The following is a 24,912-nucleotide window of genomic DNA, read 5'->3' as shown; positions in this document are numbered from 1 at the left end:
TATGGCAAAAGCAGTACTGAGGGAATTTTATAACAATAACTAAATTTAAAAAGAAAAATTTCAAATAAGCTAATGTTACACCTCAAGGAACTAGAAAAAAAATGAACAGCAAAAAATTATCAGATAGAAGGAAATAAAATTTAGAGCAGAAATAAATGGAACAGAAAATCGGAAAAAATACAAAGAATATGCGGTGTTTGGTTTTTTGTCCTTGCGATAGTTTACTGAGAATGATGATTTCCAATTTAATCCATGTCCCTACAAAGGACATGAACTCATCATTTTTTATGGCTGCATAGTATTCCATGGTTTATATGTGCCACATTTTCTTAATCCAGTCTATCATTGTTGGACATTTGGGTTGGTTCCAAGTCTTTGCTGTTGTGAATAGTGCCACAATAAACATACGTGTGCATGTGTCTTTATAGCAGCATGATTTATAGTCCTTTGGGTATATACCGAGTAATGGGATGGCTGGGTCAAATGGTATTTCTAGTTCTAGATCCCTGAGGAATGGCCACACTGACTTCCACAATGGTTGAACTAGTTTACAGTCCCACCAACAGTGTAAAAGTGTTCCTATTTCTCCACATCCTCTCCAGCGCCTGTTGTTTCCTGACTTTTTAATGATTGCCATTCTAACTGGTGTGAGATGGTATCTCATTGTGGTTTTGATTTGCAAAACTATTGCAAGCACAAAAAACCAAACACCGCATGTTCTCACTCATAGGTGGGAATTGAACAATGAGAACACATGGACACAGGAAGGGGAACATCACACTCTGGGGACTGATGTGGGGTGGGGGGAGGGGGGAGGGATAGCATTAGGAGATATACCTAATGCTAAATGACGAGTTAATGGGTGTAGCACACCAGCATGGCACATGTATACATATGTAACTAACCTGCACATTGTGCACACGTACCCTAAAACTTAAAGTATAATAATAATAAAATAAATTTAAAAAATAGAAATCAGTGAAACTAAGAGTTGGTTTTTTGAAAAGACAAATTTGACAAACTTTTAGTTAGATTAAGAAAAAAAGAAGACTCAATAAAATTCAAAGTGCAAGATGAGACCTTATACCTGATGCCACAGAAACAAAAATAATCATGAGACTACCATGCCAAATTATAGGACAATAAATTGAATAACCTAGAAGGAAAGAAGAAATTCCTAGAAACATATAACCTATTAAGACTGAATCATGAAGAAATATGAAATCTGGACAGACCTATAACTAGTAAGGAGATTGAACCAGCAATCAAAAACCTTCCAACAAAGAAAATCCAGGACCAGATGGCTTCACTGGTGAATTCTACCAAACATTTAAAGAACATTTAATTCTAATTCTTCTTAAACTCTTCTAAGAAATTAAAGAGGAGAAGACACTTTCAAACTCATTCTTTAAGGCCAGCATTACCCTCATACTAAAGCGAGGTAAATACTACAAGCAAAGACAACTGTAAGACAATATCCCTGATGAACATAGATGTAAAAATCCTCAACAAAATACTAGCAATTGAAATTCATCTCTATATTAAAAGGATCATACAGCATGACCAGGTGGCATTTATCTCTGGAATGCAAGGATGGTTCCAAATACAAAAATCAACTAAAGTGATACACTGCATTAACAGAATGAAGGGTAACAATTACACAATAATTTCAATAGATGCAGCAAAAGGATTTGACAAAATTCAACATCTTTTATGATGAAAACTCTCAAACTAGGAGCAGAAGGCAATTACCTCAACATAATAAAGACCATATATGAGAAGCCCATAGCTAACATCATACTCAGTAGTAAAAAACTGAATGCTTTTCTTCTAAGATCAGGAAGTATGCTGAATACTTTTATTCAGCATAGTCCTAGTCACAGCAGTTAGGCAACAAAAAAATAAAAGCGTCTAAATTGAAAAGTAAAATTATCTGTTTTTGCAGATGACATGATCTTATATGTAAAACACTCTAAAGACACCACGAGGCTGGGTGTGGTGGCTCACACCTGTACTCCCAGCACTTTAGGAGGCCAAGGTGGGCAGATCACATGAGATCAGGAGTTAGAGACCAGCCTGGCCAACATGGTGAAACCCCTTCTCTACTAAAAATACAAAAGTAAGCTGGCGTGGTGGCAGGTGCCTGTAGTCCCAGCTACTCAGGAGGCTGAGGCAGGAGAATCGCTTTAACCTGGGAGGTGGAGGTTGCAGTGGGCTGGGATCGTGCCACTACACTCCAGCCTGGGTGACAGAGCAAGACTGTCTCAAAAAAAAACAAAAAACACAAAAACTTATTTGAACAATTAAATGAATTTGGTAAAATTGTAGATTATAAAATCAACATACGAAAATCAGTTGTGTTTCTATATTCTAGCAATAAACTACCTGAAAAGGAAATCAAATAATCTCATTTACAATATCATCAAAAAGTATAAAATATTTAGGAATAAACTTAAGAAGTAGAAGATATGTATGCTGGAAAACGATGAATAAAATTTAAAAAGATGCAAGCAAATGGATGCACATCCCATGTTTATGAGTTGGAAGACTTAATATTGTTAAAATATCCATACACCCAAAGCAGTCTACAAATTTGATGCAATCTCTATCAAAATCTCAATGGCATTTTTTAATAGAAATAACAAAGCAACCCTGAAGTGTATATGGAACCACAAAGAAGCTCAAGTAGCCAAAACAATCTTGAGAAGAACAAAGTAGGAACGTTATACTTCCTGATTTCAAAATACATTGCAATGCTATAGTAATTCAAACAGTATGGTACGGTCATAAGAGAAATGAATCCATACATATATGGCCAACTTATCTTTGACAGGATGGAGTGCCAAGAATACACAATGAGGAAAGGATACTTTCTTCAACAAATGCTATTGGGAAAACTGAATAGCCACATACAAAATAATGAAATTGGACATTGACACCCATACACAAAAATTAACTCAAAATGGATTAAATACTTAAAGATAAGACCTTAAGCTGTAAAACTCCTAGAAGAAAACATAGGGGAAAAGCTTCATAACATTAGTCTTAGCAGTGATTTCGTGGTTATGATACCAAAAGTATAGGCAACAAGAGCAGTAACGAGTGAGACATCATCACTTCTGCACAGCAAAAGCTTCTGCACAGCAAAAGAAACAATCAACACAGTAAAAAGATAACCTACCAAAATGGAAGAAAATATTTGTAAATCATATATCTGATAAAGGAGTAAATAATTAAAATGCATAAGGAACTCTTATAACTGAATAGCAAAACTAAGCAAAAAAGACAACCTGATTGAAAAAATAAGACAAATAACTTGAATATATATTTCTCCAAAGCAGCAGCAGCAATAGCCAACAAGTATATGAAAAAATGCTCAACATCATTAATCATCAGGAACATGCAAATCAAAACCACAATATCACTTCACACTTGTTAAAAGGGCTATTACCAAAAAACAAAAAACAAAAGATAACAAATGTTGGCAAGGGTGTGGATAAATTAGAACCCTTGTGCACTGTTGGTGGGAATGTAAAATGGCACAGCAGCTATAGAAACAGTATGGAGGTGTCTCTAAAAATTAAAAACAGAATGACCATGTGGTCCACCAATCCCTGTGTGAATATCCAAAATAATTAAAATCAGGATCTCAAAGAGATATTAGCATTCCCTTATTCATTGCAGCATTATTCACAGTAGCTAAGAGGTGGAAAAAACCTAAATGTTTGTTGATAGATGAATGGATAAAGAAAATGTGATGTATAAATACAATGGAATATTATTCAACCTTAAGAAAGAAATCCTGCAATTTGTGACAACATGGATGAACCCTGAGGACATTATGTTAAATGAAATAAGCCAGTTACAGAGGGTCAAATACTTGATATTTCCACTTACATAAGTTATCTAAAAGAGCCAAACTCATAGAAGCAGAGAGTAGGATGATGTTTGACAGGATCTGGCAGGAAGGGAAAATTGGGAGTTGCTATCAATGGGTATTAAGTTTCACTTACACATGTAGGAGTGAGCTCTAGAGAGCTGCTATAGAACACTGTGCCTTTAGTTAACAACACTGGATTGTACACTTAAAAGTTTGAGTGTAGATCTCATGTTAAGTGTTCTAACTATAAAAAGAATTTTAAATATTAAAATGTTTAAACTTAAAATTAAAAAAATCTTGAAACAAGGATATTAAGTAGGAGGAAAAAGAATCAAGGAGAAATAGGAACAAGGAGAGGAAAATATTTTTAAAAATCTTCATTGAGATAAGAAAATATGTATTTTATCCATTAAATAAGAATAGGATGCTATGAAAAAGAGGCTGTTCTAAGAACAATGAAGTGCAGAAGCAGAATGGAAAACTCAGTAAAAGGATTAAAATATTAAGTTGAGATTTACCAGAAAAAAAAATCATAAGAAAAAAAGGAGGAAAAAAGAGGAGAAAATAAAGAAAAAAATATTAAAATTTAGAGGAAAAAAGAATGAGATAGAAGAACAGTATATGAAATCCAACATCAAATAATAGGAGTTCCAGGAAAAGATAATGGAAAAAAGGGAAGAAAATTATTAAGAAATAATTCAAGAACATTTTTCTAGCTATAAATTATGAGTTTCCAGGTTAAAAGGACCATAGTGTGCCTAGTACAGTAGATGAAAAACACCAAGGCACAGCATTACAAAATTCTAAAACACCTGGGAGTGGAATAAATGGAATGAATTTATGCAATTTGGTAGCATTTGAGATTAAATAGATATAAAAATATAGAGAGACCAGGAGTGGTGGCACACGCCTGTAATCACAGCACTTTGGGAGGCTGAGGCAGGAGGATTGCTTGAGATCAGGAGTTCGAGACAAGCCTGGCCAACGTGGCGAAACTGTCTCTACACAAATAAAATATTAGCCAGGTGTGGTGGTGGATGCCTGTAATCCCAGCTACTCAGGAGTCTGAGGCAGGAGAATCACTTAAACCCAGGAGGCAGAGGTTGCAGTGAGCCAAGATCACACATCACTGCGTTCTAGCATGGGCGACAGAGCAAGACTGTCTCAAAAAAGTGTGTGTGTGTGTGTGTGTGTGTGTGTGTGTGTGTGTATAAAACTAAACAGATGAGGAAAGGGACTTGTATTGACTCCAGGAAAAACAAAAGGTGGTTTTGATATACCGCCAGAGTAAACAGCATTTTTATAACATTTTATCATAATATGTCTATATGAATATTGATCTAACTTAATATATGATATAACAATAGGGGAACAATGGGAGGGGTAGGAAAGGTGGGGATGGGCGAATATACAGGGAATAGCCTTATTCTTCCATAGTGGGAAGTCACTAGAAAGCTTAAAACTGATATTAAGTAATAGCAGTTTACGTACAGTTGTCCCTTGGTATCCATGGGGGTTGGTTCCAAGACCTCCCTTGGATACCAAAATCTGTGGATGCTGAAGTCCCTGATATAAAATGGCATGGTATTTGCATGTAACCTATGCACATCCTCCTGTATACTTTAAATAATCTTTAGATTACTTATAATACTTAATACAATGTAAATGCTATGTAAGTAGTTGTTATACTGTATTGTTTAGAGAATAATGACAAGAAAAAAAAGGCTATATATGTTGAGTATGGATGCAATTTTTTTCCTGAATATTTTCAGTCCATGGTTGGTTGAATCCACAAATATGGAACTCATAGATACAAAGGGCTGACTGTATGTTATTTAGTGATGCGATTTTTAATGGCACATAGGTATAATATATATAAAATATAACAGGCAGCTCACATGTGTGCTACCTGTCTCTTAGATCAATAATCCTTATGGTAGAAAAGTCTAGAGAGGAAGGCAGGGTAAGGGAACCAGAATAGACTGTAGATTATTTACTATATTGATCCATCAAGGCTTATTTTTTTCTGTCTCATCCAAAACCTTCAAATATAATACCATCATTTGGTATGAGCTGGGGACCTAATGTGGGGTAGGGAGTAACCCATCATTTGTAGGCTGTTGTTCAAAGTCTTACACTATTTTTTCTCTGCTGTTTTAGACTGGGAGTGTCCCAGCTTGGAAGAACACATGCAGTGGAAGAATTCTACTCTTCTGGATACCAGTAAAGCAGTAGCAATAGAGAAGGCACCACAGTTTTCAAATGTCTCTGCAATTTTAAGTGAGTTGCACACACAGGGGAACATTTCTCATCTATGTTGGAAAAGCAAAGTATTTTTTCTCTTGAATGATTTCTAAGCTAAGTCTATCAGTTGGATTGCCTTTGGCTACAGATAATATCTAATAATAGCATAAGTATGTATGAGTTTACTTTTTTATTTATTTTGAGACAGAGTCTCACTCTGTTGCCTAGGCTGGAGTGTGGTGGCACGATTTAGGCTCACTGCAACCTCTGTCTCCCAGGTTCAAGTAGTTCTCCTGCCTCAGCCTCCTTAGTAGCTGGGGTTACAGGCACGTGCCACCACAGCTAGTTAATTTTTGTATTTTTATAGATATGGGATTCCACCATGTTGGCCAGGCTGGTCTTGAACTCTTGACCTTAGGTGATGTGCCTGCCTTGGCTTCCCAAAGTGCTGGGATTACAGGTGTGAGCCACTGCTCCTGGGCACATCAAGCTAATTTAAACAATTTTTTCTAGAGATGGAGTCTTGCTATGTTGCCCAGGCTGGTCTCAAACTTCTGGCCTCAAGCAATTCTTCTACCTTGGCCTTCCAAAGTGCTGAGATTACAGGCATGAGCCATTGTACTCAGTCTTTTATAACTTTTTATTTTGAACTATTTTTAGACTTTTCGTTTAGTCTTTCTTTTTTTCTGTTTCATGATACTATCCTGGATCCCATGTCGCATTTAATTGTTATTTCTCCCTAGTCTCCTGCAGTTTGTAATAGTTCCTCAGTCTTTCAGATTACTGATGTTATTCTGTAGAATGTCCCTTACTTGGGATTTGTCTTGATGTTTCCTTGTGATAGGAATGAAGTTATGGCTGGGTGCAGTGGCTGACACCTGTAATCCCAGCACTTTGGGAGACTGAGGTGGGAGGACTGCTTGAGGCGAGGAGTTTGAGACCAGCCTGGGCAACATAGTGAGACCTCTATCTCTACAAAAAATAAAAAATGAGCCAGATGTGATGGTGCACGCCTGTAGTCCCAACTACTCAAGAGGCTGAGGTGGGAGAATGAGAGGATCGCTTGAGCCCAGGAGGTCAAGGCTACAGTGAGCCATGTTTGTACCACTTAACTTCTGCCTGGGTGACAGAATGAGGATCTTCTCAAAAAAAAAAAAAAAGAAAAGGAATGAAGTTATGCAGTTTTTGGTATACCACAGAAATGATGTTGTGCCTTTGCAGTGTATCATATCATATCAAAGGGTTCATGATGTCCCCCCATTTTTATTTGAAGAATATTATGTCTTATTAGTGGTGATGGTAAATTTCATCATTTAGTTAAGGTGGTATCTGCTGAATTTCTCCAATTAAAGATTACGTTTTCTCTTTGTAATTTTTGAATATCTACAAAAAGATGGTTTGAGACTGTAAACTCTGTTTCTGTTTCTCCTCAAACTTTATTTCACTAATTTTAGCAGCCATCAGAGGAGCCAGCTGACTTCAACCTTTATTACTGTGGTGTTTGTCCAAGGGTGATTTTTTATTCTATTCTTTCCTGCTACTTTTATTAATTGGAATTCTACTGTAAAAGAAGAACTTTCTCTTTTCTGCCATTTGTTTATTTGATTACTTATTCAGTGTAGACTCATGGATATTTATTCTATGGTTTGAAATCCAGTACTTTCATCATTTGTTCATTTATTTATTTATTTATTTATTTCTAGTATATATGTATAGAGTAGTTTCAGTAGTGTTAACCCAGGCTCCTGTAAGAAACACATTTAGTAAATAAATTACAGCATTTGTATACAGTTCTTTTTGTCTTTAGCATTACAGCATCCAGTCAAAATACTAATTTTCCAAAGTTACGTTAAGTTCATTTTCTCCCCACCTCCCTTAGCATATGAGAAGTTATTCACTTGTAATATGTATAGCTAGATTCATTTGTTATTGATTAACTTTTGCATTCACCTTTCCTGTTTGGGTTTGTTTATGTATTTAGGAATATGAAATATTACTATGGTTTTAAGAGTCATAGCTATATAAAAAGGTATTCTCCGAAAATTGTCACTTTCTCCTTCTTCCAGCTACCATTCTTCTCTTCTTTCTACCCCTTTCTCACCTGTGGTGTAACTGGTCTTTTTAGTTTTTGGCTTATCCTTCCTGTGTTTCTTTTGTACAAATGAAGAGATATCCATGTATTTCTTTATATCCTCTTCTTTGTTACATGAAGGGTACCGCGCTATATAGCTACTCTTTTTTTCACTTTGATTTTTCCACCTAACAGTATGTACTGGAAATCACTCCACATTGGTTGACATAGAGATCTTCCTCTTATTTTTTACAGCTGCATAGTACTCCACTCTGTATTGGGGAAAAATTAGGTTTTTCCCCAATATTTTGCCACCATCAACAATACTGCAATGAATAAACTTATGATATATATTTTCATGTTATTGGCAGTGTGTCTTCAAGGTAGATTTCCAGAGGTAGGATAGCTGGGTCAAAAGGTAAGTGCAGATATCATTTTATTGGATATTGCCAAGTTTTCCTCCAGAAGGATTGTAACAGTTTGCATTCCCAACAGCAGTGTGTTGAAGTGCTGGTCTCCCTATATCCTTACCAATAGAATGTGTTGTCATATTTTTTTTAATTTTTGCTACTTTTATAGGTGACAAATGGTATCTCTGTGCTATTTTAACTTGCATTTCCATAATTATATGTGAGTTTAAACATTTTTCATATGTTTAAGGGCCATTTTTATTTGAAGAATATTGGCCTTTTGTCTGTGGTATATATTATGAATATTTTGTCCCAATTTGTCAGTTGTCTTTTTGTTCATGGTATTTTTTGTCATGCAAAAATTTTTTATTCATATTGGGTTTATGTTTCTCCCATACCAGCCCAGAGCTAGTGTAGCAGTTCACTAATATCATCAAGATCATAGGGTCTTATGTCAACATACAACCAAGTGTGTTGGCTTGTTACCCCATAGTTGCAAGGTGGTTGCTAAACTCTAGGTGTCACAGCCATGTTCCTGGTAGAAAGAATGAGAGAGGGCAGGAGTAGCCCCACATATATTCTTTTATTGGAAGAAGAAAAGCTTTCCCAGAAATTCCCAGCTGACTTCTACTTTGGTCTGTTGGCCAGAACTGGGTCATGCATCTGTCTACCACCAGGGAGGCTGAGAAACCAAGTATTTTGCTTTCCTATCCTCTATTGTGGTAGAAGGCAAGGAAAATGAAGAAGGGCAGTAGGAATGGATATTGTCAGCCTACCTATTAGAGCCTGCCACTAAGAAAGGGTCATGTTAGTCAAAGAACATTGAGTTAGGGGTCCTTTATTGGAAAGTTGATAGCTGTCTGGATGGCAATATTTCTACAGTGTTTGAAGGCCTTGTCTTCTGTGTTATGTTTAGTTTGGCAACTCCTTTGCTGAAATAAAGTTCTCAAAGAAGCAGCCTGTCTCTTTAGCAAATACTTTGGTTAGGATTCTTATCCATTGCAAATGTCAAAAAATCTAATAGTATTAGGTTAAAAAGGGAATTTGTTACCACATGTACCTGAAAAATTCAGCAATAAATCAGGTACAAATGCAACTTGATCCAGGGTTTCAAATGATATCGGTAGGATCCATTTCCTCTCTATCTCTTGGCTCAGGATCCCTCTATGTCAGTTATGCTCTCAGACAAGTCCCTTCTTAGAGAAACTTTTGCTGGCTCTGGGCTTACGTAATCACAGCCTCAAATACATTGAAAAAAGTGCTTCTCTTTCCCAACAATTTGAACTGAAGTCCTGGACCTTAAACATGGGCTTCATTAGTTTATATGCCTTACCCTGAACTAGTCACTTTGTCCAGGGAGATGCAGGGCTCTCACAGCATTGAGTTATAGGCTATGCCTGGACCATCAGGGGAAAAACAATGAGGTGACTGTTACCAGCAAAAACAGAGTAGATGCTAGATGATAAGGGTCCACTGTAGCCCTTTATGTTTTGAGAACCTCCCTTTGAGGAAATGCTTAAAGGCACCATTCACTTTGTCTCCTCTTAATTGGCGAGATTTAAAAATTCTAATCTAACATAAGCAAAGTACCACAGCCACTAAAGGTTTTAATTTCTTTAGACAACTATACCCATGGTTCTTTATATTCCTAGTAATACCTTAATGTACCTGAGGCAGTCAAATGTTGGCTGGCAGAAATTCTCTTGACCAATCTATTAGTATGCATTTCTATATATTTGATACTGGACTAGTATTCGACTATGAGTTTTCTAATTTTTTTTTTTTTTTTTGAGATGGAGTATCACTCTAGCCCAGGCTGGAGTGCAGTGGCGCAATCTCGGCTCACTGCAGCCTCCACCTCCTGGCTTCAAGCAATTCTCGTGCCCCATACTCCCAAGTAGCTGGGATTACAGGCCTATGCTGCCATGGCCAGCTGATTTTTGTGTTTTCAGTAGAGACGGGGTTTCACCATGTTGCCCGGGCTGGTCTTGAACGCCTGACCTCAGGTGATCCACCTGCCTCGGCCCCTCAAAGTGTTGAGATTACAGGCGTGAGCCACCGTGCCCGGCCTAGTTTTGTAATTGGACCAGTTATTTTTTTCTTATATGTAAAATGGGGATAATAAATTGATATATTTACCTGACAGGATTGTTGTAAGAATCAAGTAAGATAATACAGGTGAAGACTTCAAAAATTATAAAGAACTATTCAAATACAAAGGAGAGATTCCTGTATCTCACAAAATTTTGCAACATTTTTTTACTTTGATATTTTGAAAATATTTTTACCTAATTTAAGTGGCAGACATAAAAACAATATTTAAAAAGTTATAAAAATGAACTGCACTTGGGGGAATATATTCATTTTTACCTAATTTTTGCCTCTGGTTTGTCTTTGAATTATATTTCTAATAGATTGTTTTTATTTTCTTTCCTAGGTACCTCTTCAGAAGATTATCAGAAGTGCTATAGAAAAACGTAAGAACTAAAAATTTTAAAATTGTTGAGCTTCTGAAACCCTGTATTATAATAGTTATATAGCAAATATGATTGTTAGTCCACAAACTCAGGTGTTCATTTATTATTTGTTGAGAACTCACTATGTGTCAGTACTGTTGTAATTGCTAGAGATATAGTAGTGAACAAAATTGATTAAAAATAAAATCTCTGCCCTCAGCAATGATAGCGAAAAGGAAAAGTTTGAGAAAAATTCAAGAGGGATAGTCAATACTTTTTAGTGACAGATTGGAAGAAGTTGAAATCCAAGTTGGCTCTCAGCCCTCTGACTTAGGAAATTGGATGAAAACTTGTTCACTAGGTGAGGGAACACAAATGAAAAAGCAAGAGTGGGTTGGGGTAATACTGAGGTACCGACAGCACTTTGAAATGGAGATGTCCAACAACAAGTTGGATGGCCTAGCCTGGAGAGCAAGGGAAAAGTCCTGGACTGAAGGCATAGTTGTCTCCTTGGGAAAGAATGTAGAGTGAGAAGAGAGTAGCGTTAGTATGATAGCCTCTTTATAAATATGCCTGTATCTAAATGGTGAGAAATTTCTGAAGAGAAATTTTCTTGGGTGAATTGTTTTTTTGGGTGAATTGTCCTTCAGTAAATGACAGTGAAAATAGTAAATATAAATGACTAAGGTGACCAGAGATGATGATGGACTCGCTTAAAAAATTCCTTCCACAATTTATAATGTAATATATTCTTAAGGAGGATAGAATGGTATTTGGATAATAATGATACCAGATTTGAGTGCCTGTTATCTACTAGACATCTGGCATTCTCTTTATTTAAGTAGCACATTCACAAAGTAAAACCCCTACAACTTTGACATAGTAGCTAATGGAGGAAGGGGGTTTTATTTATATTGCGATAACTTCTTTATAGATCCACTTTAATGACTGTTGCCTATGTACTGAAATGGAGCAAATGTAATAAAACACTTGATTATGTGTATCTGAGACTATTTCCTGTCTCACCTAAATACTGACCTCTCTTTGAAAAATAAAACCTACTACTTACATGTGTAAAGAAAATATAGCTTCATTTATTTTTTTTTAAAATAACTCATCTAAACTTCTCTTAAACCCTCATCACCCTTCGCCCCTATTTAGCTGGGAAATAATGAGTTAAACTTACTTATTGTCATCCATTTACTTCTGGTTAGAAGTCCTTTTTGGGTAAATGCTGAATCTTGGATTTTCTCCCCATTCCATAGTCCTGAGAATGGCATATTGGTAGGTGATCATATCCCTTTATCTGCCTGGGCAGTTTCAGTGTATGCCTGTTTTTCTGACATAATTCTTAATAGAGTACCCTTGTACTCTCAGAAATGTTCCAGTTTGGACAAATAGTCACCGTAAATGTAAGTGTTTAGGAATAGAGGCAGACCTTACGTAGCCTTGTAGCAATGCTGGGGAAAGGGTAAAGTTGGGATCTGAGAGTATCTGGAATCTCATAAGCTGTCTCTGGATTTTTACTGATTCATGCTGCAAGGCTTCTAGACTGATTCTATACCTGGTCTGGGCTCCACTGAAAAAATCATTGACTCATAAACTTAAGGCCTTATTTAGGACCTGAGGTCCTCCATTGCTGATTTTACCTCACTTTGGTTTTTGTTGCTTTCTCAAACCTTTTGAGTCTCATTGAAGTCCTGTATCCAGACTTTGACTAGGTGGCTTTCCACAACCTTTGTAGTAGAGTCACTTCACCACAGCACACCTATGCCAGGTGTTTTGGCTGTAAATTTGGCCACTTTCTTCATTGCCCTTGGTGTATGGAACCTTGAGAACTTGTTCTCAATGCCCAGGAATTAAGAGAATCTCAGGAGAGCTAACTGATGCCCCCTCTCTGCCTGAGCTCTTCTTGTTATGTTGTTTCCACCCTGTGTGGACATCTCCTAGAGTTCTAAACAGGGAGTTAGTACATACTCCCTGTTCTTTTGGCTTTCTCTTCATCTCTTCTAATGTCATCTTCCCATTTATTACCCCTATCTCCATATTTGGGCCTTGAGGGAGAAAAGTCAGCTCCCATTGTCTGCTTATTTTCTAAGTCTTTGTCCCCCTTCTCTTTCTAATAATGCTCTAGACTGGAAGGTGTGGAGGAGAGATCTATCTTTGTTAACTTCCTTAGCTTTTTCTGTATCATATGGTTGTCTTAGTCTGTTTTCTGTTGCTTATTACAAAATACCTGAAACCGGGTAATTTATAAAGAAAAAGAATTCCTTTCCTTTCCTTTACTTCCCTTCCCTTCTCTTCCCCCTTCCCTCTTCCCCCTTCCCCTTCCCCTTTCCCTCCCCTCCCCTCCCTTCCTTTTTTTCTTTTCTTTTTCTCCTCTTTCTCTTTCTTTCTTTCTCTCTCTCCCCACCCCCTTCCTTCCATCTGTCTGTCCATCCTTCTTCCTTCCTTCCTTCTTTCCTTTCTTTCTTTCTTTCTTTTCTTTTTTTTTTTTTTTTGAGACAGAGTCTTACTCTGTTGCTCAGGCTGGAGTGCAGTGGCACCATCATAGCTCACTGTAACCTCAAACTCCTGGGTTCAAGTGATCCTCCAGCCTCAGCCTCCTAAGTAAATAGGACTACAGGCATGTGCCACCATGCCTGGCTAGGAATTTATTTCTTACAGTTATAGAGGCTAAGAATTCTAAGGTCAAGGGGCTGTAGTTAGTGACGGCCTTCTTGCTGATGGGGACTCTCTGCAGAGTCCCGAGGTGGCAAAGGGCATTACATAGCAAAGGGACTGAACGTAGTAGCTCAGGTTTCTCTTTTTCCTCTTGTAAAGCCAATCATACCATTCCCATGATAACATATTAATCCATTACTCCATTAATCCATGAATGGCTTAATCCATTTATGGAGGCAGAGCCCTCATGATCCAGTCACCTCTTAAAGACCCTGTCTCTCAATACTGCCACATTGGCTATTAAATTTCAACACGAATTTTGGAGTGGAAAACATTCAAACCATAGCAATGGCTAATAGTAGAACTCTGTAGTTGTGTTTTAACTTACATATGTTAATAGGAACTTGAGGAAGGTAGCAAAATGTTAAATGTGGTTTTCATGTTGTCTTAGAGTTTGGACAGTGGCCTTACTGATGAACACAAATCGTTGACAAGTACCCCCATTCCTTATTCTGTGTAGAATTATCTATGTGGAGTTTGTAAAAGGTGAGGCCAAAAACCAATTCTACCAGCATTAGCTTATTACTCATCTCCAAACTAAGAAAAGGCTAAGAATACATGGAGAGGATGAAAAGTCCAAGGATGCATGTGTCTTTGATAAGAGCTATATATTGGTATCACGTGGAGCGAGGAGTCTTCTCCCTCACCTCAACACAAGAAAGGAAGCTCCAAGAGAACCATTTGGAAGGTTCAACATATGTCCCTGGGAGTTAGTTTCTGACTCATACCCGAAAAGTCTAAAGGCAAAGAGGGTCTGTTAGGTGCTTTGGAATGGCAGAATAAAGAGGAAGCTAGATATACTTTCAGAGTTTGACATGACAAAGATTTGTGCACAATGCCAATAGGCCAAATATGGATTCCATAGAAGGGGGCTAATTATGGATCATTTTGAAAGGGATTATGCCCAATATGACTTCCTGCAAAGGATGAAGTAACCTCACTCAAAAGCAGTTGGAGGTTCTATCATCAAAGGCAAAAGCTGAGGAGATGATAAAAAGCAGCAAGTGAGAGAGCTCCAGTGATAGGTAGAGCTCCAGTGATAGGTAAACCTCCAGTGATAGGTAAACCTCCAACGAACCCTTCAGAATACTTCAAGTTTAAAAGAGTCCACATTTGATTACCTGTCATATCCCAGAGATACCAATGGCACATAACTGTGTCAGTCAAGATTGAGAAAGACTTTCCTGTATGTTTTTAAAACTCCTTTCCTATAATTCACTGCCAGAGGAACCCAAAGTGTAGTTTCCAAATAGGCAAGGGAAAAGAACAAGAAACAGAGATGAGACCAATGGTGGTTGCTCTTCCCACAGCATATTCTGAGTCTAAATCATGCCCAAGCTGAGAAAAGGAAAAAATTTAAATTGCGTAAGGAGAGTTTGGATTTGTAATATTACACTGAACTTTGTGTTACCTAAAAATAGCTACTTATTACAAGAGAATGCCAGAAAGGTGTTAGTAAAAAGAAATCTACCTGAAAGTTCATTCAGAGGCAAGAAAGTACTATTTTGACAGGATACGTTTAAAAGGAAATATGAAAGAATAAAATTGTTTCTGTTTACTGAGTTCAACTATTCAGTTAATCAGTGTAGGAATTTAGAAAATTCCCTTCTCACATTTGGTTTTCAACTGCATTTTCTTGCTAGGGACTCAGAAATCCCATTTTTGTGGTCAGAGGCTGAGCTTTGATCCTTTGGTATTTATTCCTTTTGTGATAGCTAGTCCTTTCCTACACATTTAGGTAGAACTGGGGGTGGTCTAGTTTGTAGAAGTACAAAAAAAAACCCCAGCATATTAATTTCAAAAAAATATTTTACTGCAGTCTAGCCTGGGTAACAGAGCAAGACCCTCTCTCAATAATAATAATAATAATAATAAATAATAATAATAATAATAAATCTGTCATGTATCTTAAAATTCTTTCCACAAGAATCTCAGGAAACAAGATTGCTATCCCTTTTGCATAAATGAGGTAACCAAGACTCAAGACAGGCTAAGTAGCTTTCCAAAGGCCACTCAAGTGTGAGTAGTGGAACTGGAGTTTAAAGCAACGTCTGTCTTATTCTAAACACTATGCCCTGTCCTCTACGCATATTGTTTCACACTCATAAATGTATAAATATATTGCCTTTTTTATTAAACTATTTGTTCGTATAAATACCATAACATTTTTCTAAGCAACTGTATATTTTCCCACAGGATAATTAATCTCAAATAAATATCTTTATTTTAAATATTATTTGAGGGTTTTTGAAAGTTACTGAAGGATTTAGAAAATACCACTAACTAGTTTGTTCTTGTTATAGAGTGATGACCACAGCAGATCAAAATGTTTCTCCAAAAGCAAAGTGTGCTTCAAATTCAGAATCAGGTAATAAATAATGAAACTAATTATTTTATGTAGTAATTGTAATATTTATGTTAAAATACATGATTCTGTATTTATTTTTGCTACCTGCAACATGCATTAACAAAGTTAGTAGCCCAGTAAAACAAGTACTGTTTAGCTTGGTTGTATTTAAGCAATGAAGATATGTGGGATCAGAAAGTGGGTCTTTGCTATCCCCACAGCATCAATCATTTATTCATTTAATAAACATTTAATGAATGTGAACTCCATACTAGATATTGTTGTATATACTAGTGGAAGTGATATACTTTTCCTCCGCTTGTAGATTTCAGCTGTAGGAGAGGACAATAAGTAAGCATATATTGTAGTTATGCATAATGATTGAAAAATAAAGAGATCAGCAAAGTGTCTTGCAAACCCTTATGTAGTTTACTATTAGGATAAATTTAGCAAGACATTTATATCCTTATTAACCTCTACTGTATCTCATATTTTTCTGTATTTCCTGCATCAAGTTTTATAGCATCCATTTGAGAGTAAACTTGAAGAATTGCTGATTTTGCTCTTGATGGTTGTAAATGTTTGTATGAATATATATTTGCATAATCTTCATTTTAAGAAGTTATCTTAATGAGCATTTACTAAATGCCACACATTAAGTTAGGAACTGTAGGTATAAAACAATTAATATACTTTCTTTTCTAAGCAAAATTAGTCTAGTGATAAAAACTAATCTTGTAAAAGCACAAAATCCTTGGAAGGAGCAATACCTTCTACCCCGGAGGGTTAGCATTGGAAGAAGGATTTGTTTTACAGATCAAAGAATAGGGGAATGTGTGAATAACAGATAAGCACTAATTAAAGGGAAAGTGGTAAGTGTACCAAAAACAACCATGATTTTACCTAGGTTTTGCCGAATAAAAAGTGTTGCTTTAGCTGTGGAAAATATTTACAAAGCTTGGTGGTAGAGCAGAATAGTGATTCTTGAATTCTGTATGTTTTTGTATTCTTACTTTTATATGGTAACTTAAAATTTAAAATTAAATAAGCCACTTCTTACTCTAGAGATTTTTTTACACATTTCTTTTTACAATTTTTTTATTATTAATATTTGTGGATACGTAGATGGTGTATATGTTTATGGCTTACATGAGATATTTTAATACAGGCATGCAATGCATAATAATCACATCAGGGTAAGTAGGGTATCCATGCCCTCAAGCATTTATCCTTTGTGTTACAAATAATACAGTTATACTCTTTTAGTTATTTTTAAATGTATAGTTAAATTATTTTTGACTACAGTCATCCTGTTGTGCTAGCAAATACTAGGTCTTATTCATTCTTTCTAACTATTTTTTTGTACTCATTAACCATCCCCACCTTCCCTACAAACCACTCCCCCTCCCCAGCTATCAGCCTCTGATAACCATCCTTCTATTCTCTATCTCCATGAGTTCAATTGTTTTTATTTTAGATCCCACAAATAAGTGGGAACAAGCAATATTTGTCCTTCTGTGCCTGGTTTATTTCACTTATCATAATGACCTTCAGTTTTATTCATGTTATTGTAAATGACAGGATCTCATTCTTTTTTAAGGCTGAATAGTACTCCATTGTGTTTATGTACCACATTTTCTTTATCCATTCATCTGTTGATGGACACTTAGGTTGCTTCCAAATCTTGGCTGTTGTGAATAGTGCTGAAACAAATATGGGAGTGCAGATACCTCTTTGATATACTGATTTCCTTTAGTTTGCATGTATACTCAGCAGTAGGATTGCTGGATCGTATGATATCTCTATCTTTATGTTTTCGAGGAAGCTCCAAACAGTTCTCCTTAGTGGTTATATTAATGTACGTTCCCACCAACAGTATACGAGGGTTCCCTTTTCTCCACATCCTCACCAGCATGTTATTGCCTGACTTTCGGATAAACGCAATTTTAACTGGGGTAAGATGATATGACATTGTAGTTTTGATTTGCATTTCTCTGATGATCAGTGATGTTGAGCACCTTTTCATAGACCTGTTTGCCATTTGTATGTCTTCTTTTGAGAAATGTCTGTTTAGGTCTTTTGCTCATTTTTAATTGGATTATCAGATTTTTGTTTTTCCTATAGAGTTGTGTGAGCTCCTTATATATTCTGGTTATTAATCCTTAATTAGGTGGAGTAGTTTGCAAATATTTTCCCCCATTCTATGGGTTGTCGCTTCACTTTATTGATTGTTTCCTTTGCTGTGCAGAAGCATTTTAACTTGATGTAATCTCATTTGTCATTTTGCTTTGGTTGCCTGTGTTTGTGGGGTATTACTCAAGACATCTTTGCCCAGCCCAATGTCCTAGAGACTTTCCCCAATGTTTTCTTGTAGTAGTTTCATAGTCTGAGGTCTTAGATTTAAGTTTTTAATCCATGTTAATTTGATTTTTATATATGGCAACAGACAAGGGTCTAGTTTCATTCTTTTTCACGTAGCTATCCAGTTTTCCAAGCACCATGTTAAAGAAACTGGCCCTTCCCCAAAGAATGTCCTTGGCACCTTTGTAAAAAAATGAGTTCAGTGTGGATGTATAGATTTATCTATGGGTTCTCTTTTCTGATTCCTTGGTCTATGTGTCTGTTTTTTATGCCAGTACCATGCTGTTTGGGTTACTGTAGCGCCATAGTATAATTTAAAGTCACGTAATGTGATTTCTCAGTTTCATTATTTTCGCTCAGGTTAGCTTTGACTATTCTGGATCTTTTGTGTTCCATATAAATTTTAGTACTTTGTTTTATTTGTGGGAAGAATTTCATTGATATTTTGATAGGGATTGCATTAAACCTACAGATTGCTTTGGGTAGTGTGGCCATATTGACAATATTGATTCTTTCAGTCCATGAACATGGAATACCTTTCCAATTTTTTGCTGTCTTCTTCAATTTCTTGCATCAGTGTTTCATAGTTTTCATTACAGAGATCTTTCAGATCTTTGGTTAAGTCCTAGATATTTTAGTTTATTTGTTGCTCTTGTAAATGGTATTACTTTCTTGACTTCTTTTTCAGATTGTTTACAGTTGGCATATGAAAATGCCACTGATTTTTGTATGTTGATTTTGTGTCAAGTAACTTTGCTAATTTATTTATCAGTTCTACTAATTTTTTGGTGGAATTTTTCATTTTTCTTTTAAGTATAAGACCACGTCATCTGCAAACAAAGATAATTTGACTTCTTCCTTTATAATTTGGATGCCCTTTATTTTTTTCTCTTGTCTGACTGCTCTAGCTAGACTTCCGATACTATGTTGAATAATAATGGTGAAAGTGAGCATCGTGTCTTGTTCCAGGTTTACAAAGAAAGGCTTTCAGTTTTTCCCCATTTAGTATGATACTAGCTGTAGGTCTGTCATATATTGGCTTTTATTATATTGAGGTATGTTCCTTTTGTACCTAGTGTTTTGAGAATTTTTATCATGAAGGGATGTTGAATTTTATCACATGATTTTCTAGCATAATTTAAATGATCATATGGTTTTTTTTCCTTTATTCTGTTGATATGATGTATCTATTGATTGATTTGCATAGGTTGAACCATCCTTGTGTCCCTGGAGTAAATCCCACTTAGTCTTGAAGAATGATCTGTTTAACATGTTGTTGAATTCAGTTTGCTATTTTATTGAGGATTTTTACATCAATATTCATCAGAAATATTGGCCTATAGTTTTCTTTTTTTGATATGTCTTTGTCTGGTTTTCGCATCAGGGTAATACTGATAGCATTGAATGAGTTTGGCAGTATTCCCTCATCCTCTGTTTTTTGGAACAGTTTGAGTAGGATTGGTATTAGTTCTTCTTTAAATATTTGGTAGAATTCAACAGTGAAGTCACTAGGTCCTGGAATTTTCTTTACCAGGAGACTTTTTATTATAGCTTCAATCTTGTTACTTGTATTGTCCTGTTCAGGTTTTGGATTTATTTATTTATTTATTTATCTTGAGACGGAGTCTCACTCTGTTGCCCAGGCTGGAGTGCAGTGGCACAATCTCAGCTCACTGCAACCCCCGACTCCCAGGTTCAAGTGATTCTCTTGCCTCAGCCTCCTGAGTAGCTGGTATTACAGACGCACGCCACCACGCCCGGCTAATTTTTGTATTTTTAGTAGAGATGGGGTTTCACCATGTTGGTCAGGCTGGACTCGAACTCCTGACTTCGTGATCCGCCCACCTTGGCCTCCCAAAGTGCTGGGATTACAGGCGTGAGCCAACTGCCTGGCTCAAGGTTTTGGGTTGCTTCCTGGTTCAGTCATACTAGATTACATCTGTCTACTGGCATGTAGTTGCTCATAGTAGATACTAATGATCCTTTGAATGTCTGCAGTATCAGTTGTAATGTCTCCTTTTTCATCTCTGATTTTATTTAATTGGGTTTTCTCTCTTGTTTGTTAGTCTGGCTACAGGTTTGTCAGTTTTTTTTTACAAGAAACCAATTTTTTATTTCATTGCTTTTTTGTATTGTTTTCAACTTCATTTGTTTCTACTCTGATCTTTTTTATTTCTTCTACCAATTTTGGGTTTGGTTTGCTCTTTTTTAGTTCTTTAAGATGCACTGTTAGGTTGTTTATTTGAAGTTTTTATTCTTTTTGATATGAGCATTTGTAACTGTAAATTTCCCTGTTAGTACTGCTTTCACTGTATCCTGTAGGTTTTGGTATGTTGTGTTTCCATTATGATTTGTTTCAAGAATATTTTCAGTTTCCTTCTTAATTCTTCATTGACTCACTAGTCATTCAGGAGCATATTGTTTAATTTTCATGTGTTTGTTAGTTTCCAAAATTCCTCGTTATTTTTTATCTTTTATTTTAGATTCAGGTGTACACGTATCTAATTTGTTATGTAGATAAATTGGGTGTCACGGTAGTTTGGTGTGCAGATTATTTCTTCATCTATGTAATAATCATAGTACCTGATAGGTACTTTTTCAATAGTCACCCTCCTCTCACCCTCAAGTAGGCCCCAGTGTCTGTTGTTCCTTCTTTCTGTCCATATATACCCAGTGTTTAGGTCCCACTTATAAGTGAGACTGTGCAGTATTTGGTTTTCTGTTCCTGTATTAGTTTGCTTAGGATAATGGCCTTCAGATTTATCTGCATTGCTGCTGAGGACATATTCTTCTTTTGTGTGACTGCATAGCATTCCATGGTGTATATGTACCACATTTTTTTCCTCCAGTCTACCATTGATGAACATTTAAGTTGATTCCATGTCTTTGCTATTGTGAATAATGCTGTGATAAATATATGCTTGTATGTGTCTTTATGGTAGAATAAGTTATATTCCTTTGGGTATATACCCAATAATGGGATTGCTGGGTCAAATGATAGTTCTGTTTTTAGCTGTTCGAGGAATTACCACACTGCTTTCCACAATGGTTGAAATAATTTACACTCCCACTAACAGTATATAAGCATTCTGTTTTCTCTGCAACTTTGTCAGTATCTGTTATTTTTTTACTTTTTATTAATAGTCATTCTGACTAGTGTGAGATGGTATCATTGTGGTTTTGATTTGCATTTCTCTAATGATTAGTGATGTTGAGCATTTTTGCATGTTTGTCGGTCGTGTATATGTCTTCTTTTGAAGAGTGTCTGTTCATGTCCTTTGCCCACTTTTTAATGGAATGGTTCTTTGCTTATAAATTTGTTTTATAGATTCTGATATTAGACCTTTGTCAGATGCATAGTTAGCAAATATTTTCTCCCATTCTGTAGATTGTTGATTCTGTTGATAGTTTCTTTTGCTGTGCAGAAGCTCTTTAGTTTAATTGGGTCCCATTTGTCATTTTTGCTCTCATTGCAATTTCTTTTGGCGTCATTGTTATGAAGTCTTAGCCATGTCCTTTGTCTAGAGTGGTATTTCCTAGGTTATTTTCCAGGGTTTTGATAGTTTTGAGTCTTAGATATACATCTTTAATCCATCTTGAGTTAATTTTTGTTTATGGTGTAAGGAAGGGATCTCCAATTTCAGTCTTCTGCATATGGCTGGCCAGTTATCCCAGCACTATTTATTGAATAGGGGGTCCTTTCCCCATTGCTTGTTTTGGTAGATTTGTCGAAGATCTGGTGGTTATGTCTGCGTTCTCTATTTTGTTTCTCTATTGGTCTGTGTGTTTATCCATTTCTTCTAGGTTTTCTAGCTTGTGTGCATAGAGGTGTTTATAATAGTCTCTGAGGGTTTTTTGTGTTTCTGTGGGGTCAGTGGTAATGTCTCCTTTGTCATTTCTAATTGTGTTTATTTGGCTCTTCTCTTTGTTTTCTTTATTAATCTAGCTAGTGGTCTATCAGATTAATTCTATTAGAGAAGTAGCCCCTGATTCATTGATCTTTTGTATGGTTTTTTTCATCTTAGTTTCCTTTAGTCTGATTTTGGTTATTTATTGTCTTCTGCTAGCTTTGGGGTTGATTTGCTCTTGTTTTTCTGGTTCCTCTAGTTGTGATATTAGGTTGCTAATTTGAGTTATTTCTGACTTTTTGATGTGAGCATTTAGTGCTATAAACTTCCCTCTTACATTGCTTTGGCTGTGTCCCAGAGAGTCTGGTATGTTGTATCTTTTTCCTCATTAGTTTCAAAAAAGTAATTGATTTGTGCCTTAATTTCATTATTTACCCAGAAGTCATTCAGGTTTTTTAAATTTCCATTTAATTGTATGGTTTTTTTTCACTTTTTAAAAAATTATACTTGAAGTTCTGGGATACATGTGCAGAACGTGCAGGTTTGTTACATAGGTATACACATGGTGGTTTGCTGCACCCATCAACCCTTCATCTACATTAGGTATTTCTCCTAATGCTATTCCTCCCCTATCCCCCAACCCCCTGACAGGCCCTGGTGTGTGATGTTCCCCTCCCTATGTCCATGTGTTCTCATTGTTCAACTTACAAGTGAGAACATGTGGTGTTTGGTTTTCTGTTTCTGTGTTAGTTTGCTGAGAATGATGGTTTCCAGCTTCATCCATGTCCCTGCAAAGGACATGAACTCATCCTTTTTTATGGCTGCATAGTATTCCATGGTGTATATGTGCCACATTTTCTTAATCCAGCCTATCATTGATGGGCATTTGGGTTGGTTCCAAGTCTTTGCTATTGTGAACAGTGCTGCAATAAGCATACGTGTGCATGTGTCTTTATAGTAGAATGATTTATAATCCTTTGGGTATATACCCAGTAATGGGATCGCTGGGTCAAATGATAGTTCTGATTCTAGATCCTTGAGGAATCGCCACACTGTCTGTAACACTTTTACACTATTGGTGGGAGTGTAAATTAGTTCAATAATTGTATGATTTTGAGCAATTTTCTTAGCAGTTATTTCTATTTTTATTGCCCTATGGTCTGAGAGAGTGGTTGGTATGATTTCATTTCTTTTGAAATTTGCTGAAGATTCTTTTGTACCTGACTTTGTGATCAGTATTTGCCATGTGCGTATAAGGAGAATGTATATTCTGTTGTTTTGGGGTGGAGAGTTCTGTAGATGTCCATTAGATCCATTTGGTCAAGTGTTGTGTTAAGGCTCTGAATATGTTTGTTAGTTTTCTGCCTTGACAATCTGTCTGATACTGTCAGGGGGTGTTTAAGTGTCCCATTATTATTCTGTGGTTTTCTAAATCTCTTCATAGGTCTCTAAGAACTTCCTTTATGAATCTGGGTGCTCCTGTGTTAGGTGCATATATATTTAGGAAAGATAGATCTTCTTGTTGAATTGAGCCCCATAATGCCCTTCTTACATTATGTAATGCCCTTCTTAGTCTTTTTTTGATCTTGGTTAAAATCTATTTTGTCTAAAATTAGAATAGCCGCAACTGCTTTTTTTCTGTTTTTTGTTTTTTGTTTTTTGGGTTTTTTTTTAATTGGCTTGGTAGATTTTTTCTTCATCCCTTTACTTTGGGTGTGTGTCATTGTACGTGAGATGGATCTCTTGAAGACAGCATACTGTTGGGTTTTGTTTCTTTATCCAACTTGCCACTCTGTGCCTTTTAATTGGGAGTATTTAGCTCATTTACATTCAAGGTTAGTATTGATATGTGTGGATTTGGTCCTTTCGTCATGTTGTTAGTTGGTTATTATGCATACTTGTTTGTGTGGTTGCTTTGTAGTGTCACTTGTCTATGTACTTAAGTGTGTTTTTTGTAGTAGCTGGTAATGGTCTTTCTTGTCCATATTTAGCACTCCCTTCAGGACCTGTTGTAAGGCAGGTCTTGTGCTAACAAATTCCCTTAGCATTTGTTTGTCTGAAAAGGATCTTATTTCTCCTTTGCTTGTGAAGCTTGGTTTGGCTGGATATGAAAATCTTGGTTGAAAATTATTTTCTTTTACAATGCTGAATATAGGCCCCTATTCTCTTCTGGCTTATGGGGTTTCCGCTGATAGGTCTGCTGTTAGCCTAATGGGATTTCCTTTGTAGGTGACCTGCCCCTTCACTCTAGCTGACTTTAACATTTTTTCTTTCATTTTGACCTTGGAGAATCTGATGACTGTGTGTCTTGAGGATGGTCTTCTTATGTAGTATTTTGCAGGGGTTCTCTGCTTTTCCTGAATTTGAATGTTGGCCTCTCTAGTGAGGTTGGGGAAATTTTCATGGATGATATCTTGAAATGTCTTCCAGGTTGCTTGGTTTCTTTCCTTCTCTTTTAGGCATACCAATGACTCATAGATTAGGCCTCTTTACATAATCACATATTTTTTGGAGGTTTTGTTCATTCTTTTTCATTGTTTCTTCTTTATTTTTATCTGAGTTCTTTTGTAC

General features: G+C 36.3%; 1 protein-coding gene across 1 annotated transcript in view; it reads left to right on the top strand.

Moving 5' to 3' along the window:
* The window catches only part of MEIKIN (meiotic kinetochore factor), a 126,479-nt gene that overhangs the window by 18,177 nt on the left and 83,390 nt on the right, over nucleotides 1–24,912 (top strand). Inside the window, exons 6-8 of the mRNA XM_054488162.1 lie at nucleotides 6,041–6,160; nucleotides 11,043–11,082; nucleotides 16,089–16,153. Of these exons, the coding sequence (XP_054344137.1) occupies nucleotides 6,041–6,160; nucleotides 11,043–11,082; nucleotides 16,089–16,153 (225 nt within the window). The remainder of the gene's footprint in view (nucleotides 1–6,040; nucleotides 6,161–11,042; nucleotides 11,083–16,088; nucleotides 16,154–24,912) is intronic.

This window comes from Pongo pygmaeus, chromosome 4, assembly GCF_028885625.2.
Source record: "Pongo pygmaeus isolate AG05252 chromosome 4, NHGRI_mPonPyg2-v2.0_pri, whole genome shotgun sequence".
NCBI classification, from domain to species: domain Eukaryota; kingdom Metazoa; phylum Chordata; class Mammalia; order Primates; family Hominidae; genus Pongo; species Pongo pygmaeus.
Note: the sequence above shows the minus strand (reverse complement) of the source record. Positions and strands in the feature narration are given on the sequence as shown.